The following is a 17,076-nucleotide window of genomic DNA, read 5'->3' as shown; positions in this document are numbered from 1 at the left end:
CTGGCAGCCTTATTCGAACTCTCAGTCATTTCTACTATTTGGTGCTGAGAACAGTGCTTCAGCGACAGTTAAACTGAGTATGCTGAGTGCTGAGTGAGCGCTGAGTGAGTATGCTGAGTGCGCTGAGTATTTGGCACCCGGGAGTTTTTGCAAAGAACTGAACGTGTTACTATGATTTTGGGCACTACATATATAGCCACCACATGCAGCCACTACCTGCAGATCAAGCGCAGCGAGTGGCAGCCATAAGATTGCTCGTGTGTGTGCAGTTGAAGTAGTACGCTCTTTGAATTCGTCCCGTTGGTTGTTCATATGCGTGTTTTTGTACGCAGGAATTTATCCTACGTGCATTCTTGATCTCTTGCGTATACGTGTCCACGTACAACTGGTTGAGTTTCTGGATTGCGTAAATTCTTTGCTCTTTCTTGTATAGGAGCTGCGCCGTGCGCAAGAATGTACGAGCTGTGCCATCCACGTCACCAACGATTTGTACGCGTTTCTTTCGTTGTGGGGAAAAGAGCGTTTCTATGATGCAGTGGTATGTAGAGAGAGCTTAAAGTTTGCTTTTTTCTTCCACTCGATGCAGTGCGATTCCAGGGACGTTCGATTGGTTTTGTCCTAATGGATAATATGACGAATGATGAGTGACGATGAACTGGTGGTTACTTGGCTGTCTAACAGTAGAAATTTCTTAGAGGCAATGGCCGGGTTAGGCAGAATGGAAAACGTGAGGCAAAGAACGAAGGCTTGTAAAAAAAACTAAAAAAAAACGAGAGCCGATCTAGAGCATAGTCGTTGCCGTTGCTACTTTGAGCGCATACGGTGCAACAAAGTGTCATTTTCCATTTTTAAAATGACTGCTCAGTCCACCACCCCTGTCCCACCATTCAAAAAAGGCACATATCGCAGAAAGATGCTCCGCGTATTAAATCGCTGCATCCGGCCGGGGAAATGAGTTGTTCCCTCCCTTGAGTAGCGTCCAAGGGATGTTGCTTCTGATGGAACAGATTAAACCAGGAGATGACTCAGCCGCCGCTATCTTCCAGAGGAAGTCAGGCACTGAGATGAGACCTTCAAACATAGTGGCGGCAGAGGACTTCCCCAAATCTGACAGCAGTGGCCAGTTTCTGACACTTCTCTTTGCTCGGTGGGAGCGGCTGTTTCCTGGAAATAAAACCTCCTCACGAAGACCGCAAAAAAAAAAAAAAGAAAAGAAAGTTACGAGCTGTGTACGATCTGCCTCGTATCTGAAGTCCACCGGTGAGCTATCTCGATCATTTTTCGTTCTTAAAAAGTACTATAGAACTCGGGTCGTCATCATCATCATCAGCCTGGCTACCACCACTAAAGGACAAAGGCATATCCCATACCTCTCCAATTAACCCTCTCCTGTGCCAGCTGCGGCCACCCTGTATTACCTTTTGCCGGTCTTGAGTGACCCAACAAACACAAAACCTCCTCAACATCTCTCGAAAATCACCCATCGGGACATTTGTAATCACCCCAGGAGGTACTCATTTTTCCCGAACACATCCAAAAAACGTCTCCACAACTAGCAATGTCCAAAAAGTCGTGCGTCCCATGGAAAGCCCCAAAAGGTTAATGCTCGATTTGTCGGCTCTGGTTCAATAAAATTATTCCTCCTTTTCCATGCAGCCTGCAGGCATCCAAGCGCACATATATGCCAAATTTCAGGCACATACTTACGTTACAGGTGGTGTAATACACCTGTCCACTCGTGTGAAAGCGTGCTGGCTCGGCCGTCCTGCACTTATCCGTTTACGTGAAATGTCCTAGCATTTTGCACACAAAGGAAATATGAATTCAAAAAGTCGCCCGATTTGGCCCATATAAGAGCAAATAGCAGCGCCATACAGAAGTCATATCAGTTTACTAGCTGTGCTCTTGGCACGAATTGCATCCTGTCGTCCATACCGGCTACCGCACCATACACCACCACAATCAAAATGCAGTCATGTTTCGGTCAAAGAAAAGCAATACAGACCGAATTGAAAGTCCGTGCCGAACGAAACTTACGCGTAACGGTGCAAATCTGAATGAATTCGAACAGCAGACGCAAACGTATGCACGTGCCATTTAATACACAGTGTACATAGCAATACGGCGCCATGCATATAATGATGTACACTTTTTTTTCCAGCTCTGAGAAATCTGCGAAATGAAGCAAGTAAAACAGAATACATGCTGAAAGTTGATGCACCTTAAACGAGCAATCTAAAGGCTACAAAAGCAGATATGCACACGCAAAAGCAAACGTACGTAAAGAGCAACTTGGGCGACAAAAGAAAAGACGAGATGGGCGTACGCTGCAGACACGCAGTTTCAGGTCACAGATTTACTTCAAGTTGAAACCCCCTCACGCTTAGAGACTCGGAGCAAGCTTCAGCGCCGTATTATCAAAAACAGAAATAAAAATATTATTTCTACTAGGCGAAAATGAAGAAAACTGCGAAAAGGGTCTGCAGTATGCTTAAATAAATAAATAAAACAAATAAATGAAATAAACAAACATACCTTGACGACGTTGCCTACGGAAACGCAGGGATGAAACAGAAGGCTTGCAACAGCTTTAACCACGAATTAAACGAAGCCTTCTGTCCTGCGCCTTCTCAGAGCACAGCAAACGCTCAAACATACGCGTTACACCCCCGTAACGATCCTGGGAGCTTTATTTTCTTGTGACTAAGTGTGGGGATAAGACTTCTTGGAGCCAGGCGGGAAGGTGAACGTGCTCAGGTACGTGCGGTGGCGCGCTGGATCCATAGTGCGGCAGACCGCGCGCGCATGCGGCACAGTCCAGCGTGGGAGTCGAGATCAAAGCACAATTAATCCGGCGGGGGAGAGTCAATACAACCACGCGATCACTGCACAAACTATACCGCTGCAACACGATGGCTGGGCGGTGGCGAAATAGGTAGAGCAGGCTAATCCATGGGCACTCGCAGAAAGAGAGTGGGGGGTCTGTAGTACACGGCCACGCTGCCACCACCAACGCGCTGCAGTCGTCGGAGGCGCTGAGGAATGCAGGGTGCTAGAGTTCCTGTATATGCTCCCGCAGGGAGCAGAGTTGCGCGAAGGTCCGCCATCATGTTCCACGCTGTGCGGGAAAGCCACATCTCGCACGTACAAGGGCTGCGTAGCTCGCTGTGTAGGGCGCTTGGGCTTTTTTTTTCTCCTTTAAATACGTTGACTTGATGGCAAGTTTCTAAACCTAACGCCGAAAATTAATTTGTGATTTGCCGAGGGTGTGCATACAGCACGAAAAAAAATCGCCAAAGGTTAACAGCAAATCGTAATCATGACAAACTGAGGAAAAAAAGACTGGAAACGGCCTGCGAGTTTGTTTTTTTTTTCTTTCAGGAACCAGTAATTTCAGAAGAACAAGCAGTTCCGTTCTAAATGAGACAGCGCCTGTCCTGTCCTGTCTTCCTGCGTGCACGTCTTAAGAAGAAAAAGAGTATAGCGATGAATTGCTTTTTTTACAACCAGCACCGCCGCGTGTTCTGTACGAGTTATGCGCGGAAAATACGAAAACGCATCTCTCTAGAACCACATTAAAATAATTGTGCCGCTTGTTGTAGGCAAGCAGACTAAAGCAACGCCAATGCATTGAACGAGGCGAGTCTGACATAACGAAAAAATTAACACTCAATTGCTTGCCCAACACATTTCACAAAATGTACCCCGTTGCTAAATGCAGTGATAGGGTGGATCTTTCAAGGGCCTTGAAAACACTCTCACTCGTACATATTATTTAACTTCCCTCATTTTTTATCAAAAAGCACTGTCGTTTCACCTCAGTTATTAAATTACAATAGTTGTTGATTACTGTGGCAGATTTTCCTGCCTTCTTCATCCTTATTGTTCGGAAAAAGTAATTTAATTTCCGCTTTGCATTTTTGCACTCCTTATTCGTAGATTCGGCTTAGGTCGCAGTATCAAAACATTTCGTGACTCCTGGATTTTTTTTAAAGCTCAGGTTATAGGCTGATTTGCTGTCTTCTAGGTGAAATTATTCGCGGCATCAAGATTTGCGACACTTGTTTACATGCGATTTTTGCCTATCCTACCCTCACATCTCTCACTTAATCCTTGTCAGATAGTTCTTAAGGGCATTTTTACTAAGAACAATACTTTATAGCATAGGCAGACAAATGGTTTAGGGGGTTTAACTTCCCATAACGACTCAGGCTATGACAGGGAACAGTACATGGCCTCTAGAATTTCGGCTCCATCGAAATTCGACCGCTGCGGCCGGGATCGAACCCGCGTCATTCGGGTCAGCAGCCGAGAGCTATAACCACTGAGCCACCGCAGCGGCTGCATAGGCAAATTAAATGTTTATGCACGTGAGACCGGCATCGAAATGTAGCAAAACTTTGCATGGAATTTGCTTCTTGAACATTCATTGTGCCTTATATTTCACCTCGAACCATCACTACAGAAGGCTCGAAGCAGCAGTACAGTAAGCAGAGCCTGCCCTAGTGAAGGGCCAAAAAGTTGCAGATGCAGACTAAATTCTGTACAATTTTAATGCAGTGATATGTTACAAATGCTTCTTCGAGGGACAGGTATAGGCTCAGACTAGTATCCATAAAAGGACACTAAGTGAAAGATATAGACAAACAAGATTTTCGTTGCCTGTTCTTTATTTGATAATGTGTGTGAGTTAGAAAAAAAACTGATATGTTCAAAGTAAACAAATGTCCACAGATGAAAAATGTTTTTTTACCAATGCCATTCTGATTTCGCTGTCGATACAGGCAAACGTTGGTTGTGATGGCACTGGTAGATCTTGGAACTTGTTGTAAATTTTTATTTATTTATCAATACTGTAAGCCTTTCACAGCCGCAAGCAGGAAGGGCACACAAAATAGAAGGATAATTTCAGAGACAACTTTTGGTGACAAGCTGTAATACAGCAGTATCGACAGCAGCAAGACAGTAAAAAAAAACGTCAGGACGCTTAGCGTCAGGATGCTAAGCGTGCAAACACAGGCCACAATGAAATAAAAAATAATATTCAGGAACATGGTACTTATCATTAGAATCAGCCGCAACTCTGACAGATCGTTAAGCTAAGACTGCAAATAAACTGCAAATAACACCTAACCTGACGCCACAGGTGTGCACAGAAAACAAAAACGAATGTAGCCGACAGCGCGGGCTCACATGAGGCGTCGAGCTGACAAGGGTTCGCACGGCGCTGCGCCTGAGAAGTCAGCTTCTCCGCGGAGTGTTGAACACTTGACGTCACGAAAATCATGTGATCGCCTCTCGGCGAATGGCGTTCGGAGCGGCGAGGGAAAACAGACGCGCAACTCTGCTATCTTTGGTAGCATATACAGTAACTCTAGCAGGGTGCGAGCGAGGAGTCGCCTATTGCCACGAACTCCGCCGCCGCGAACGCCGCCTCGAAAAGCGGCATCAGTAGGGTCGTGAAGCTGCGCAAAGGACTTGCGATGCGCCGCCGCGGCACCAGTTCCAAAAGGAATGGTATCGACACGCCGAGGTGCGCGGGAAAACTGCCGTGAATCCGTAGCTACGATGTCCACGACAGCCCAGTTGGCGCAGTGACGAGAGCAAGAACTGTCGCGCGCTGGGCCCGGGCTTATGCTCGAACGTCTGGGGCAGCGCGAATAAGCGCGCGCTAAATGGCTTCCGTCCAGCGAGGAAGCCGGGCGAGCGACGAGACGCCATTACTGCACTTCTGCTAGACAGCGGCGCAGCGAGGAGTGCCGATAGTCGGAGACGCCTGGAGGGACCACCACACAATGTTGAAGTTGGGCGGAAGCTGGGAAAACGCTAGAAGACGGGAAAGGTGGTGACCGCCGCTGCCGTCGCCTGCCTGCAGCAAGGAGCCAACGGCCCACGTGCGAGAAACGCATGCGCCGAGAGGGATGCGGGGTTTACCGTCTCCTTCGGCTGTTCGAATGAAACTGCTGTTTCATCTCTCAAAACGACGAGTGCAAGAGGAAAACCTTCTCTCGCCGCAGCTTGTAGCGAGAGGGAGAGAGAAAAGAGAGCGAGGAGTCAATGTTTATTTCTTGTTGAAAACCAATTGGTCCCGAAAGCGTTATACCCAGTGGCCTTTCTGGGACCAAAATGCATTAATTCGTTTTTGTTGCTGCTTAAAACTCTCGAAAAAACGCGTCTAGACCTTTGGTGGGAGCACTGGCTTTTTGCTTGTGTTTCTATGTCTTGCCTCTATGGCCTGGAAACGTTTTATAAATGCTGTACTGGGACTGGGACATTCCATCCTTTTTTGGAGTTTGTGAGGAGGTTTTGTTTTTGTTGGGTGGGGAGGTTGGTTGCTTGCTGGGGACTTCTAGTGCTCCATCGGACGCTCGTTGATGAACCTTCCAGGCAGCAACCTGGCCAATCACTGTCAGCCCCCGACAAGACAAAGATTTTGAAAAGATATCACGGGAAGCGCACACGTGAGATACATGACGCTTACCTAATGCAAGACCGTGGTGACACGTGTGTCAGCAGTCCGTCCATGAACCTATACTATCGAAAGAGACTGCCTATCTGAAGAAGTAATCCTATCGCTTGTAGAACACTTTAAACTTTTTAATCCTTTTACATGAAGTGTTAGCCGCGTTCCTTTTTTACCCAACCGCATGCCCATTACCCATCCTTCACCTGCACCTTGTGGTTTTCATATTCTCATGTCACTCTTCCCACAGGCAACGTTCCTTGTTAAAATTTTATAGCTTTTAAGATTTTATCGCTTTTATCCGGCCCTTTACACCGCCCCTGACGTTGACTCAGCTGACAGCTTGCCTCGAGACTAATTATTGTGCATGCATCTTTCGAATAAGCATCTGTGTCAGCATCTGTGAAGTCAGCATCTGTGTTGTACGTTCCTGTGTCCTGTGTTTGCGTCGTTCCCTCTTAACAACGACCAGTAACCACCTCTAATTGGTTGTTCTGTTAGTGGTGGACCGGAGCGGAGGCGGCTGAGAGATGGGAAAGTCTCAGCTGCACGCACTTGCTCCATCCCCTCTCCTTCGGTACGTGACGAGCACTGGGGGCGCTTGACGCCATCACCCGCCGCGGTGGCTCAGTTTTAAACGCGCTCGGCTATTAAGCCGGAGCACTCGGTTTCGAACGCGACGATGCGTTTCGATGAAGGCGAAACGCAAAAGTCACCCGTTAAAGGCAAGGCCCCTAGGGCAGGGGTTCTCAAACTTTTTTGCTTGGAGGAACCCCAAAAGCCTTCAATAAGTTCCAGGGAACACCCCCCCCCCCCCCCCCCCTGCTTTCACTTACCAGCAATGTTGTCGAGTGTATTTTTGCAAAGAGAGAGTTGCAAAAGTTAAATGTTTATTGCACAGATTAATACAAATACTAATGTGATGGGTGATACTGCTTCCCTTTTAAGAGCAAGTCAAAGCGTGGCTCAGTAGCACTCAGAGCCAGTCTCATATCAGCTGCTGGGTCAGGGCCGGTGAGGGTTCTCGCGGAACACAAAAAGACAGCCCGCGGAACCCCTGTGTTCCGCGGAACCCAGTTTGAGAACCCCTGCCCTAGGGGGTCGAAATTACTCCGGAGCCTTCCACTGCGGCACCTTTTCTCTTCTTTCATTCCAACCTTCCCTCACAGCGCGGTTGAGGAGTCCATGGAGAAGTGAGACGGTTACTGTGTGATTTCCTTTCCTCAGTAACCACTAGACCATTGTAAATAAATAAATTGGTTTTTTGAGGAAAGGAAATGGCGCAGTAATTGTCTCACATATCTCGGTGGACACCTGAACCGCGCCGTAAGGGAAGGGAGGAATGTAGGAGGAGTGAAAGAAGAAAGAGAGAAAGAGGTGCCGTAGTGGGTCTCCGGATAATAATTTCGACCACCTGGGGATCTTTAACGTGCACTGACATCGCACAGCACACGGGCGCCTCTTGCGTTTCGCCTCCATCGAAACGCGGCCGCCGCGGTCGAGTTCGAACCCGGGTACTCCGGCTCGGTAGACGAGCGCCTTACCACTGAGCCACCGCGGCGGGTAGACCATTGTCGCCATTCATAAAAAACAGCAGAGAAAGCCGAGCGCGCTGTCCCTCGCAAAAAAAAAAAAAGCTAAGGAAAGAAAAGTGGCTGGTAGCGACGCTGCATGCCCATTACTGTGGCTGCCAGTATCTAAGAGCCATCCTAGAATGCACTACTACTCTCCTACAGTGCACTTCATGCTTAGATCTACTTCGACGACCAGATAGTCTTTTTTTTTAATTTGGCATCGTGGGGTGCTTGAGTGGGGCCGACTGGACATAGCTCACTTTCTGCACTCCAGGTAAATTTTGGTGAATCTGAATCTAAATTTAAGCCTAGAAGAGCGCACGCGGATTTCAATCCGGAAGTATATGCTATGGCATCTGCCCCCCCCCCCCCCCCCAAACATTTGTGGACACTTTGCGGATAAGTACTGCTTCGCTCCGTGTACTTGTGCAGCAGTCTAGTAGCCGTGAGTTAGTCCATTTGTGGACTTTAACCTGCTTTAACCAGCTGAGCAACACAGAACCTTGATACCATGGGTCGGTGGCGTCATCTCGGCAAAGGCTTTAGTAGCTTTCGCAAGGTACCGACACTCGCAGGTTGGTGGTACCTTGCGTATTCACAAGATCAGCGCATGCTCCACCGAGCGCGCTGCAGAGAGACTAAAAGGAACATTCCACACAATATTGGGATCAGTTGTTAACAAAAAGCTTTATACAAAATATAAATTTTACACAGACGACACAAAATAATGAAACAACAAAAATTAAAAACCAGTGCATTCTTGTGCACAGGTGATGCAGAACTCAAGAATAAAACTTCAGCAACGCACTTGCATCGTGTGCGTGCTTCAATTTCAGCGGCAAAGGCAAATGACGAGACACCAGCCACCGCCTATCGTGATAGGTAAAAAAAAACATTCTTAGTGGTAATAAAACGCAAAGATTTGCAGGGTTCAGGCCTCAAGTGGATGCTTGTTCTTAGCCACAGCTTTTTCGCAGTTAAATTCACTTTACTTGCTTTTCTTCTGTCGTTTTGGATCACGATAAGAGTACGGGCATACAAATATGGCTGCTCAAGCGTCCAAGTTTTTTAACAACCGGTGCCGCGATTCATGTAAACCGCAAGACATTGAAATGCGGCCAGTGAGGACCATAGTTTCGCCTTTGCGAAGAGCATGGACGGTGGCAAGATTTTCAGAAATTTTGCAAAAGTTTGAATTCAACCAGAACTACTCAGCTGCACTGAAATATAACGTCGCCAAAATACAATGCACAGCACAGATCAAATCAGACAAGTGTTCCTCGTCGTCCTGTACCTCTGAAGAAAGCCTCAACGCGCAGGTAGCCACCGCAAGTTCTGCATGAAATATGAATGCATGTGAAGTCAGTCAAGTCCTAAGAGCCGAGTTCTCATCTGCGTCATAGAAACGAGTGGTTACAGGAGCATAAAAATCTCTACAAGCAAGTCCGCGACAGGAGGAAATGAAGGAAATTTCCCGCGGTTTTTTCAGCAGGAGTACACCTAGAAAGTTTTTTTGCGAAGAAAAACGTGAGGTAATATAAGCATCTACGTAGACTCCAGAGGAGGAGTTAGTGATGGGCACATAAAATGACTTAGCATAAATGTAGCGCATATCAAAAGCGCACAGCAATGTTTAGTGAAAGAGTTCATTTGTGCGTTAGGAGCATCAAGTGCTGCTGAGAGAAGCTCCTGGTGTGACCCCATAAAAAAAATTAAATGAACTCTGTGCGGAAAAAAAATATTTAGGACAAAAATATTGCAACTAATGATCAGGCTGTTGACAATCAATTCGGGGACACCTAACAGCCCGAGTGGCTGAGTCGTTCACTCTAGAATGTAGGCATTTTTTAGACACTGCCTAATTCGAGGACACCTCGTGACTTCACAAGATAAAGAATGTGGCGGTAATGATCCAACGTGGTGTACAGGTGCCCATAAAGCATCAACTCTTGAGCAGCACTCGATGTCGCTTCACAGAACTGCACCATGACACAATGCCCAGCAAAAAGCTACATGCTCAGGACACATGGCAATTAGGAACAAACCCAAGCATAAGGGAGCTATCTGTTTTGGCACATCTCTATGATAACCACACATCGTTGTTCTCACACCTAAATCAGGTCTCCTGATCTGAGCACGATCTAAACAGGCCCAGTAAAAAAGTTTGGCTTAGTTTGCACATATACTTGCACCATTCATTACAGAGCATTGGGAACGGCGTAAATCAAAACATCACAACGTCAATTATCTTTGGCACAAAGAAGCTCACAGGCTTCTTTCCTTTTTGGCACATGTTAGAAAGGAACAGCATGTATACTCTTCTCATGTAATACTGCACTTCTGCTCCTGAAATAACACAGTAATATATGAGCATGCGAGCTCTCTCATATGGATTTTAGGAGTTGCAACCGCATAACACTATAAAGCACAGACTAGCAAATAAAAAAGCCGGGTCAGAAACAACAATCAACTGCAGGAAAAGGGCACTCAGGCCGTCGTAATAGAACCGCAGAGCTCAAGACCTGAGAGCAAAACCAAACATAAGCCAAATAGAAAGACCGTACCCTGGAGAAACGTTCCAAATAACGATTCCGTATGGCTCAATCATGTGGAACACAGTCTGTTCAGACTCTACAGACAGCTCGTATTGAAAACTGGAAATTAATATGGACTCTGACATCTCATATGCCATACAGAAATCATAGTAAATCATATAGGGAGGATTGGAAACCATACAGAAAGTGTACAGGTTTCCATATATATCCCACATTATACGTATTCCAAATTTTCTATGATTCCATATGCGCTCATCATACGAAAAGTTTCAGTAAGGACGTTCCATGAAAAGTGCCAGTGAGAAGCACTAACCTACAGCAGACGCGTCCATGCTTAGTCAAGGCACGAAGTCCTTGCTTCGGTGTTCCCTGAAGATTTCTGCGTTTGTATCTTACTTTTTCAACTGACCTTTAAAGGACCATAGACACCTAATTTTATAGCATGTTTTTTCTTTCAAATGATGCGTTAGACATTAAAATACATGGATTACCACGTGGTATTCGCCTATGACTGCTGAAGAATTTATAACTGAATTTCTTCTCTCATGCTGTTCCGGTTTCATCAACTGAACGATGGCTGTGACATGTAGTTGATGTTTAGGTCACGTGATAGACTAGGAAAACGATAATATAATTGCTGATACATAGTTTAACTCACTAGAACACTTACGTCAGCCTCTTTCAAAACCAGAATGACAAGAAAACGACCTATAAGCAATTATACAGCAGATTTTTCACTCCTCACGTGACCTAAACGTCATTCGGCAGTTAAAACACAAACCAAAACAGCGTCAAGAAGAAATTCAATTCTAAATTATTTGGCGGTCGTAGACAAATACCACGGTGTGCTCATTGTATACCAATGTCTAACGCATCGTTTGAAAGAAGAAAACACGCAAGCAGGAACTTGGTGACGATAGTCCTTTAACCTTACGCTGGTTCACAGAAGCACTACAAAGGGAACAAAATGAAAGAAGCGGATGGGGCGAAAAATGAATATCAACTATAATACAGAGTGACTAGGTACACTCATCAATTAGGCTACAAGTCTGTATGCCTCAATATAAATTTGATTAGGAGGGAGACAAAACAGAAAATTTGCGACCTGCGCGGAAACAAACCTAAGGACAAATAAACCGAAATGAATGACAATAATGCAGAGATGAAACTTTGGTATCTGTCAGAAATGTTCAGAGAATCTCTTTCCGTGTGTTTTATGCTCGTCCCATCTCATTAACTTTTCGCGAAGCTCCGATATGTGCTTGCAACAAACAGCCCCAATCCACCTTACCAGCCGACTCCGAACTTCTTATGCCCGTATTCTTTTTCAACAACCACAGAGGCATTTTAATTGGCTCATTGTTAGGCCACATAAATCTGGAGCCGCCTGTTAAGGACCTCAGTGCGTTTTTTGCGCCAAGACAAAGCACAAGCGGGTAAAGTCACGTATGACGGCTGTAACAGACATTCTTAGCATAACCGAGACATACTAATGGAGACGTACACCAGTTTACTGGATGCCGGCTGCACACGTGTAGTGGCCCCACCTCATCCAGTGAACCGGTATGTCTCCGATAGTACGTCTCTGGTATGCTAAAAACATCTAATAACGATAACAAAACCAAAAGCGCAGAGAAATAAGATTGTTTTTCTTCCTGGACTAGGCTATAATTGGATTATAAGTGCCAATTACTTTCAAATCTTAGCTGACGTTCATATTGCACAAAAAACTGCGTGGGATGAAGCAATAATAATATGGCAGGTTGGGACAGAGCGAGAGCAGCCAAGCAAACACTGTCTACGAATCGGTGGCGAAAGCTTGATAGCAGCGTCATAGGATCTAACTGCCAACGAAGAGTATGGTTTGCAATATTCTAGGTGTGAGAAACAGAAAATCAAGATAGTTGAAAGAATGCGGCGAAGTTATCTTGAGGGTAAAAGCTCGCGAAGGCTGCCTGCGACTCAAAAAACGTTCTTCAGACGAAAACGAACACCCACTTCGCACTTCTGATGTGGAAGAAATATCTGAAGTGATAAATGGAGTCGGGAAATGAACTAGTGGGGTTCCGGAACACAGTAGTGTGCCTTAGGTCAACCGCTTGGTGCTGCGGTGCCGCACCCAAACGGCAATCGAAAACGTACAGAAAGCGACCCAAAACGTTAGCCTTATTTTTCGTATGCACCGAAGGGCCTGCAAAAGCGTGACGCCTGCCTGGACGAGGATGTAAATATACTACAGTTATATCTTCACGTGGCGTGTACACAAAACAGAAAAAACAAAACAACTAAAGCATAACTGACATAAAAAACAATACTGAAGAAACGTAGCTTGCCGCAACGTCAGTTTGCGCTGCAGCGTTTCTCTCTCTCTCTTTTTGTGTATTATGTACAGAATGGCTGCAGTCATCGACAGTACATGACTAACGACCATGTCTTCTTTGGTATGCACTAGCCGTATGAGATTTGCGAAAACACAAACAGAGAGTTTACACAATGGCATTTACAAAAATGCAAGTGGCGATGTGTGCCCAGACAGAGGTTCCCGTGATTCCAGGTGATCTATGCGGAATAACAACAGTTCGCAAAACCATGATCCAGCAGTGTTCTTTTCCGTTGAAAGGTTGACACTGCGGCCAAAAAAATGAAGCATCAAATTTGACAAGCTGCTCTTCAGTATACTCAGTTCCGAGGAACCATTCAGCAGGTCAAATTCAATAAAAGGTACTTCTTAAAGCTTATTCCCAAACTTAACCTTCCAAATGTCAATATGTTTAAGTGCCAATGAGAGAAAGTACTGAGGATGATTGGACTTTTGCGAACAACCAGTTAGGAGAAATACTTGATGGAAGCCTCCATACCATGGAACAAATTACGCAACACTGAAGCGCGAACATGAGAAAACAAGGGAGTGGAAAACCTCCTGCTCTCTTAAATTGGCACAATCTTTGTGTGTGTGTATGTATTATATATATATAATATATATATATATGTTTATATAATATTTATAATCTTCAAGTATGGCGTGCGAAGAACGTGCTTTGAGATTGCATTGCGTACGCGGGGCGACATGTCTGCGCCATCGCATTAGCTTCACCTCACCTTTATACACATTCAAGAGAGTATGTGACAAACATGATGCAGTGTGGCTGCACACTGCGCTTGTGAAACGAGTACCTGAAAAAAAAATGAAAAAGCAGTACACAAGAAAAAAAACAGTGAGGCAAAACAGAATCTGTTATGTACACGAGTTGATTGCATACCACTAAATGCTAGCTCTTCCTCTCCTTCGTACCGCCTGCTGTAGCGCTTCAATGGAAAAGGAATAAAAAGTAAGCTCTGTGCGACTCCATGCGCTTATCGGCAAGACACAATATGGAGGCTGGCGAAGCATGGACAAAAATAATATTCTTTGGGTTCTTTGGCTTCAGAAAAATTGCACGTCAATCCCGATGACGAAAACGACTAGCCGTGCCATGATGGCTATAGTGTGTCAAGCAGATTTTTGGCGGTGCGATGTTTGGAGCACATGACGTGCGAAAGGCTGAGCAAGCCATGAAAACGTCACGCAACGCAATGCAACAAGTAAAAAAAAAAAAATCATGAAGGATATAAACTCGATAATATACCCAGATCCTAACAATTCGAGTTGTGTAAGTAGTTTGCAAAATCGAGCAAATGCAAAGGAAGAGTACAGTTTCGTTGTCTGCAATAGATAGCTCTATGGAACAAATGTTTAGTGCAAAACACTTTGAGGAAGCTTAAGTTATCCTTAGCCACAGGCTCCAAAGTTTGCACCACCCGGTCAAAATGCAAATGCCCGGTGTAAACTGCAAGCAGTATGAGCTACGAAATTTTTTTTCTTTTTTGACACTTAAAAAAAAAATGAAAGGAAAACCAGGTACGATTTCGCAGCTTCTACCCAAGCATCACGAGTTTGAACACAAGATGCAGATTAACAGACTGGCATGAGAATAAGAAGAGAAAATGACCAAGTGAGTACTTTCAAATTATAAAAACAATCTCCCCGAAACGTAGCTCCGAAGGCGCTACAGAAGCCGTCGAAGTTGAGAATTTGCCAGGAACGGAGCAATGGCAAGCAGCTGACTTGCTCAGGACGTCTCACAAGCCTACAGTTGCAGCATGAACAATTGCTCCGTCGATGCCATGTCAAGACTGCTACAGCGCGGTAAACAGAGAACACTCACGCACACACAAGCACATCAGCGCATGATGCTCACACAAACGTCCCGCGCGCATTAAGGAACGCCCAAGAACAGCACATATACAACACTTTAGCACAGCGTAAAAACGGCTCTTTGTGTTAGATGTGTCAGCGAAGATAAAGACAGCAATATGAAGACTGAGAGATAAAATGAAAAAAAAAAACACATTTACAGTCTTAACAACGTCCGTTTTGGCAAAACACGCCGTCAGGCAATGTGGTGTCCACTCTCAATGTACACTTTCTTTTGATCCCGTGAAGCTGCTGCGGCAAGTCGTGGGCGCCACCCACGAATGGAGAACCCTTTGCTTGTTCGTGGAAAGATGCTGGAAAAGGACTCGCTGTCCTGTGCGTTTCATTCACGCAAAGCACGTGCACATATGTGTCCTCAAAGTCCTACTCCCGCCCGACACCAGCAGTCTCAGAAGCCACTCTGCTGACATAAGAGGAGGAGGAAGACGAGAGCACACTGAGGTCTATTTGCACGTTGACGCGTCGTACCAGTATCGATCTGCTGCACCAGAGCCACAGGACAGATTGCGTTGTCTGGTGCCTCCGTAGAAGTACATTTCGTCCACTCAAACTGTTCATAGGCAACCACAGTTGATTCTCAGAAGCCCACCCACGCATGTTCCTGTGAAAAGGTGTGCTCTCCCCGTAGCTTGGCACCGCTACTCAGGCCCGATACACCCACGACAGCGGCGTTGTGGAAAAATGGCCATGGGCGCACGTGGTAGAACGAAGCTGACGCGAAACCTTGAACACACGAAGAACACTGTCGACGGAGTAGAGCGGCCGCTTGTTTGTTTTTCGAGTCCTGCAGGCCCAACCCATTCACTCCTTGGAATGCGTTAACTAGTGAACTGATCTTAGCGTGCAGCATCTGATACACAGCCTCTGGCTTGCGCAGACTGCTGGCCAAGACCACAATTCACGTTCACATAGTACATGAATCTCGTGGGCAGGCAGGCGATGCAGTTGTCGCGTTCCAACAGAGGCTGCAGTGATGCGTTGACCATTTATCGAATTTTTTTATGTTGCTCTTGTGGAGGAGGGTTGAGTGCCGTGCCAAAGTGCCCTTACTTGCCATTCTCTCGGTAGGGTTTGCAGTAGCTGAAGCGGTGGTTCATGTGCTGGCTGAAGGAGCCCGAGTGAGAAAAGCGCTTGAGGCACTTCTGACACTGGAACGGCTTTTCACCGCTGTGCAGCCGCTTGTGCTCCGTCAGGTGGTGCTTGTGTTTGAAGGCCTTCTCGCAGACGTCGCACTTGTGTGGTCGCTGGCCTGCACAGTCAAGGGCAAGGTGTTCGTGCGTTAGGCCTATGAAGCACAACCTGTTGGAGCGACATTGGCGGTGTGAGAGGCTGTAGAGGTAGCTAGAGCTATCCAGAACATGGGCACAAAAAAATATAGCCTGGAAAGACAGTAACAGAATTAGAGAAGCTGGAAGGAATAAACACTGAGACAAAGCAGTATGTGACCCTGCTACGTACTTCCAAATAACAAGCACAGTTTCAGTTTATAGCCATGTTGTTGAGTTAAGTTCAAATTTATATCATAAAGTACACAGGGTGACCACACAGTGAATATGCTCCAGTGTACATGGGCATCATGAATGGCAGTTTACCAATACCCCTCAAGACAAAAGTATATAACAGCTGCATCTTACTGGTTCGCTTATAGGGCAGAAATGCAGAAGCTAACGAAAAGGGTTAAATTTCTATTGAAGACAGCACAGTGAGCTATGGAAAGGAAAATGATAGGTTTAAAGGAGTCTAAACTCCTAATTTTGGTGGCACGTTTTTTTCTCGACAATGATGCGGAATACATTACAATGTATGAATCAGCATGTGGTACTCGCCTATGACAGCTAATAGCTTATAATCGAATTTTTCTTTCATGCTGTTTCGGTTTCAACAGCCGAACGATGGCTGTAATGTCAGAGTGTGGTTATGCGTCACGTGAGGCATGTAAAAACTGCGATATAATTGCTCCTTTATCGTTTTAATTCCCTACATTGCTGAAACCAGCCCTCCACAAGAGCTGGAATGACAAAGAATGTAGAAGCAGACGATTGCATTGCAGTTTTTCATGCCACACATGACCTATAACCACTCTTTGATGCCATGGCCACCATTCAGCTGTTGAAACAGAGACAGCACGAGAAAGAAATTCGATTATAAGATAGTTAGCAGTCACAGGAGAATACCAGGTGGTAATCCGTGTATAATAATGCCATACACCTCATTACAAAGAAGAAAACA

The 17,076-nt window shown here is 45.7% G+C and overlaps 1 protein-coding gene across 3 annotated transcripts in view; it reads right to left on the bottom strand.

The window, feature by feature from the left end:
• Positions 1-8,705: 8,705 nt before the first annotated feature.
• The window catches only part of zfh1 (Zn finger homeodomain 1), a 702,801-nt gene continuing 694,430 nt past the window's right edge, over positions 8,706-17,076 (bottom strand). For all 3 annotated transcript variants that reach the window (XM_089549904.1, XM_089549905.1, XM_089549906.1), the window contains one exon: positions 8,706-16,096. In XM_089549904.1, the coding sequence (XP_089406030.1) occupies positions 15,894-16,096 (203 nt within the window). In that variant the 3' untranslated portion in view covers positions 8,706-15,893. The remainder of the gene's footprint in view (positions 16,097-17,076) is intronic.

The sequence above is a fragment of the Amblyomma mixtum genome, chromosome 6 (assembly GCF_055824585.1).
Source record: "Amblyomma mixtum isolate Tamu chromosome 6, ASM5582458v1, whole genome shotgun sequence".
NCBI lineage: Eukaryota > Metazoa > Arthropoda > Arachnida > Ixodida > Ixodidae > Amblyomma > Amblyomma mixtum.
This window is presented reverse-complemented; position numbering and strand designations above follow the sequence as displayed.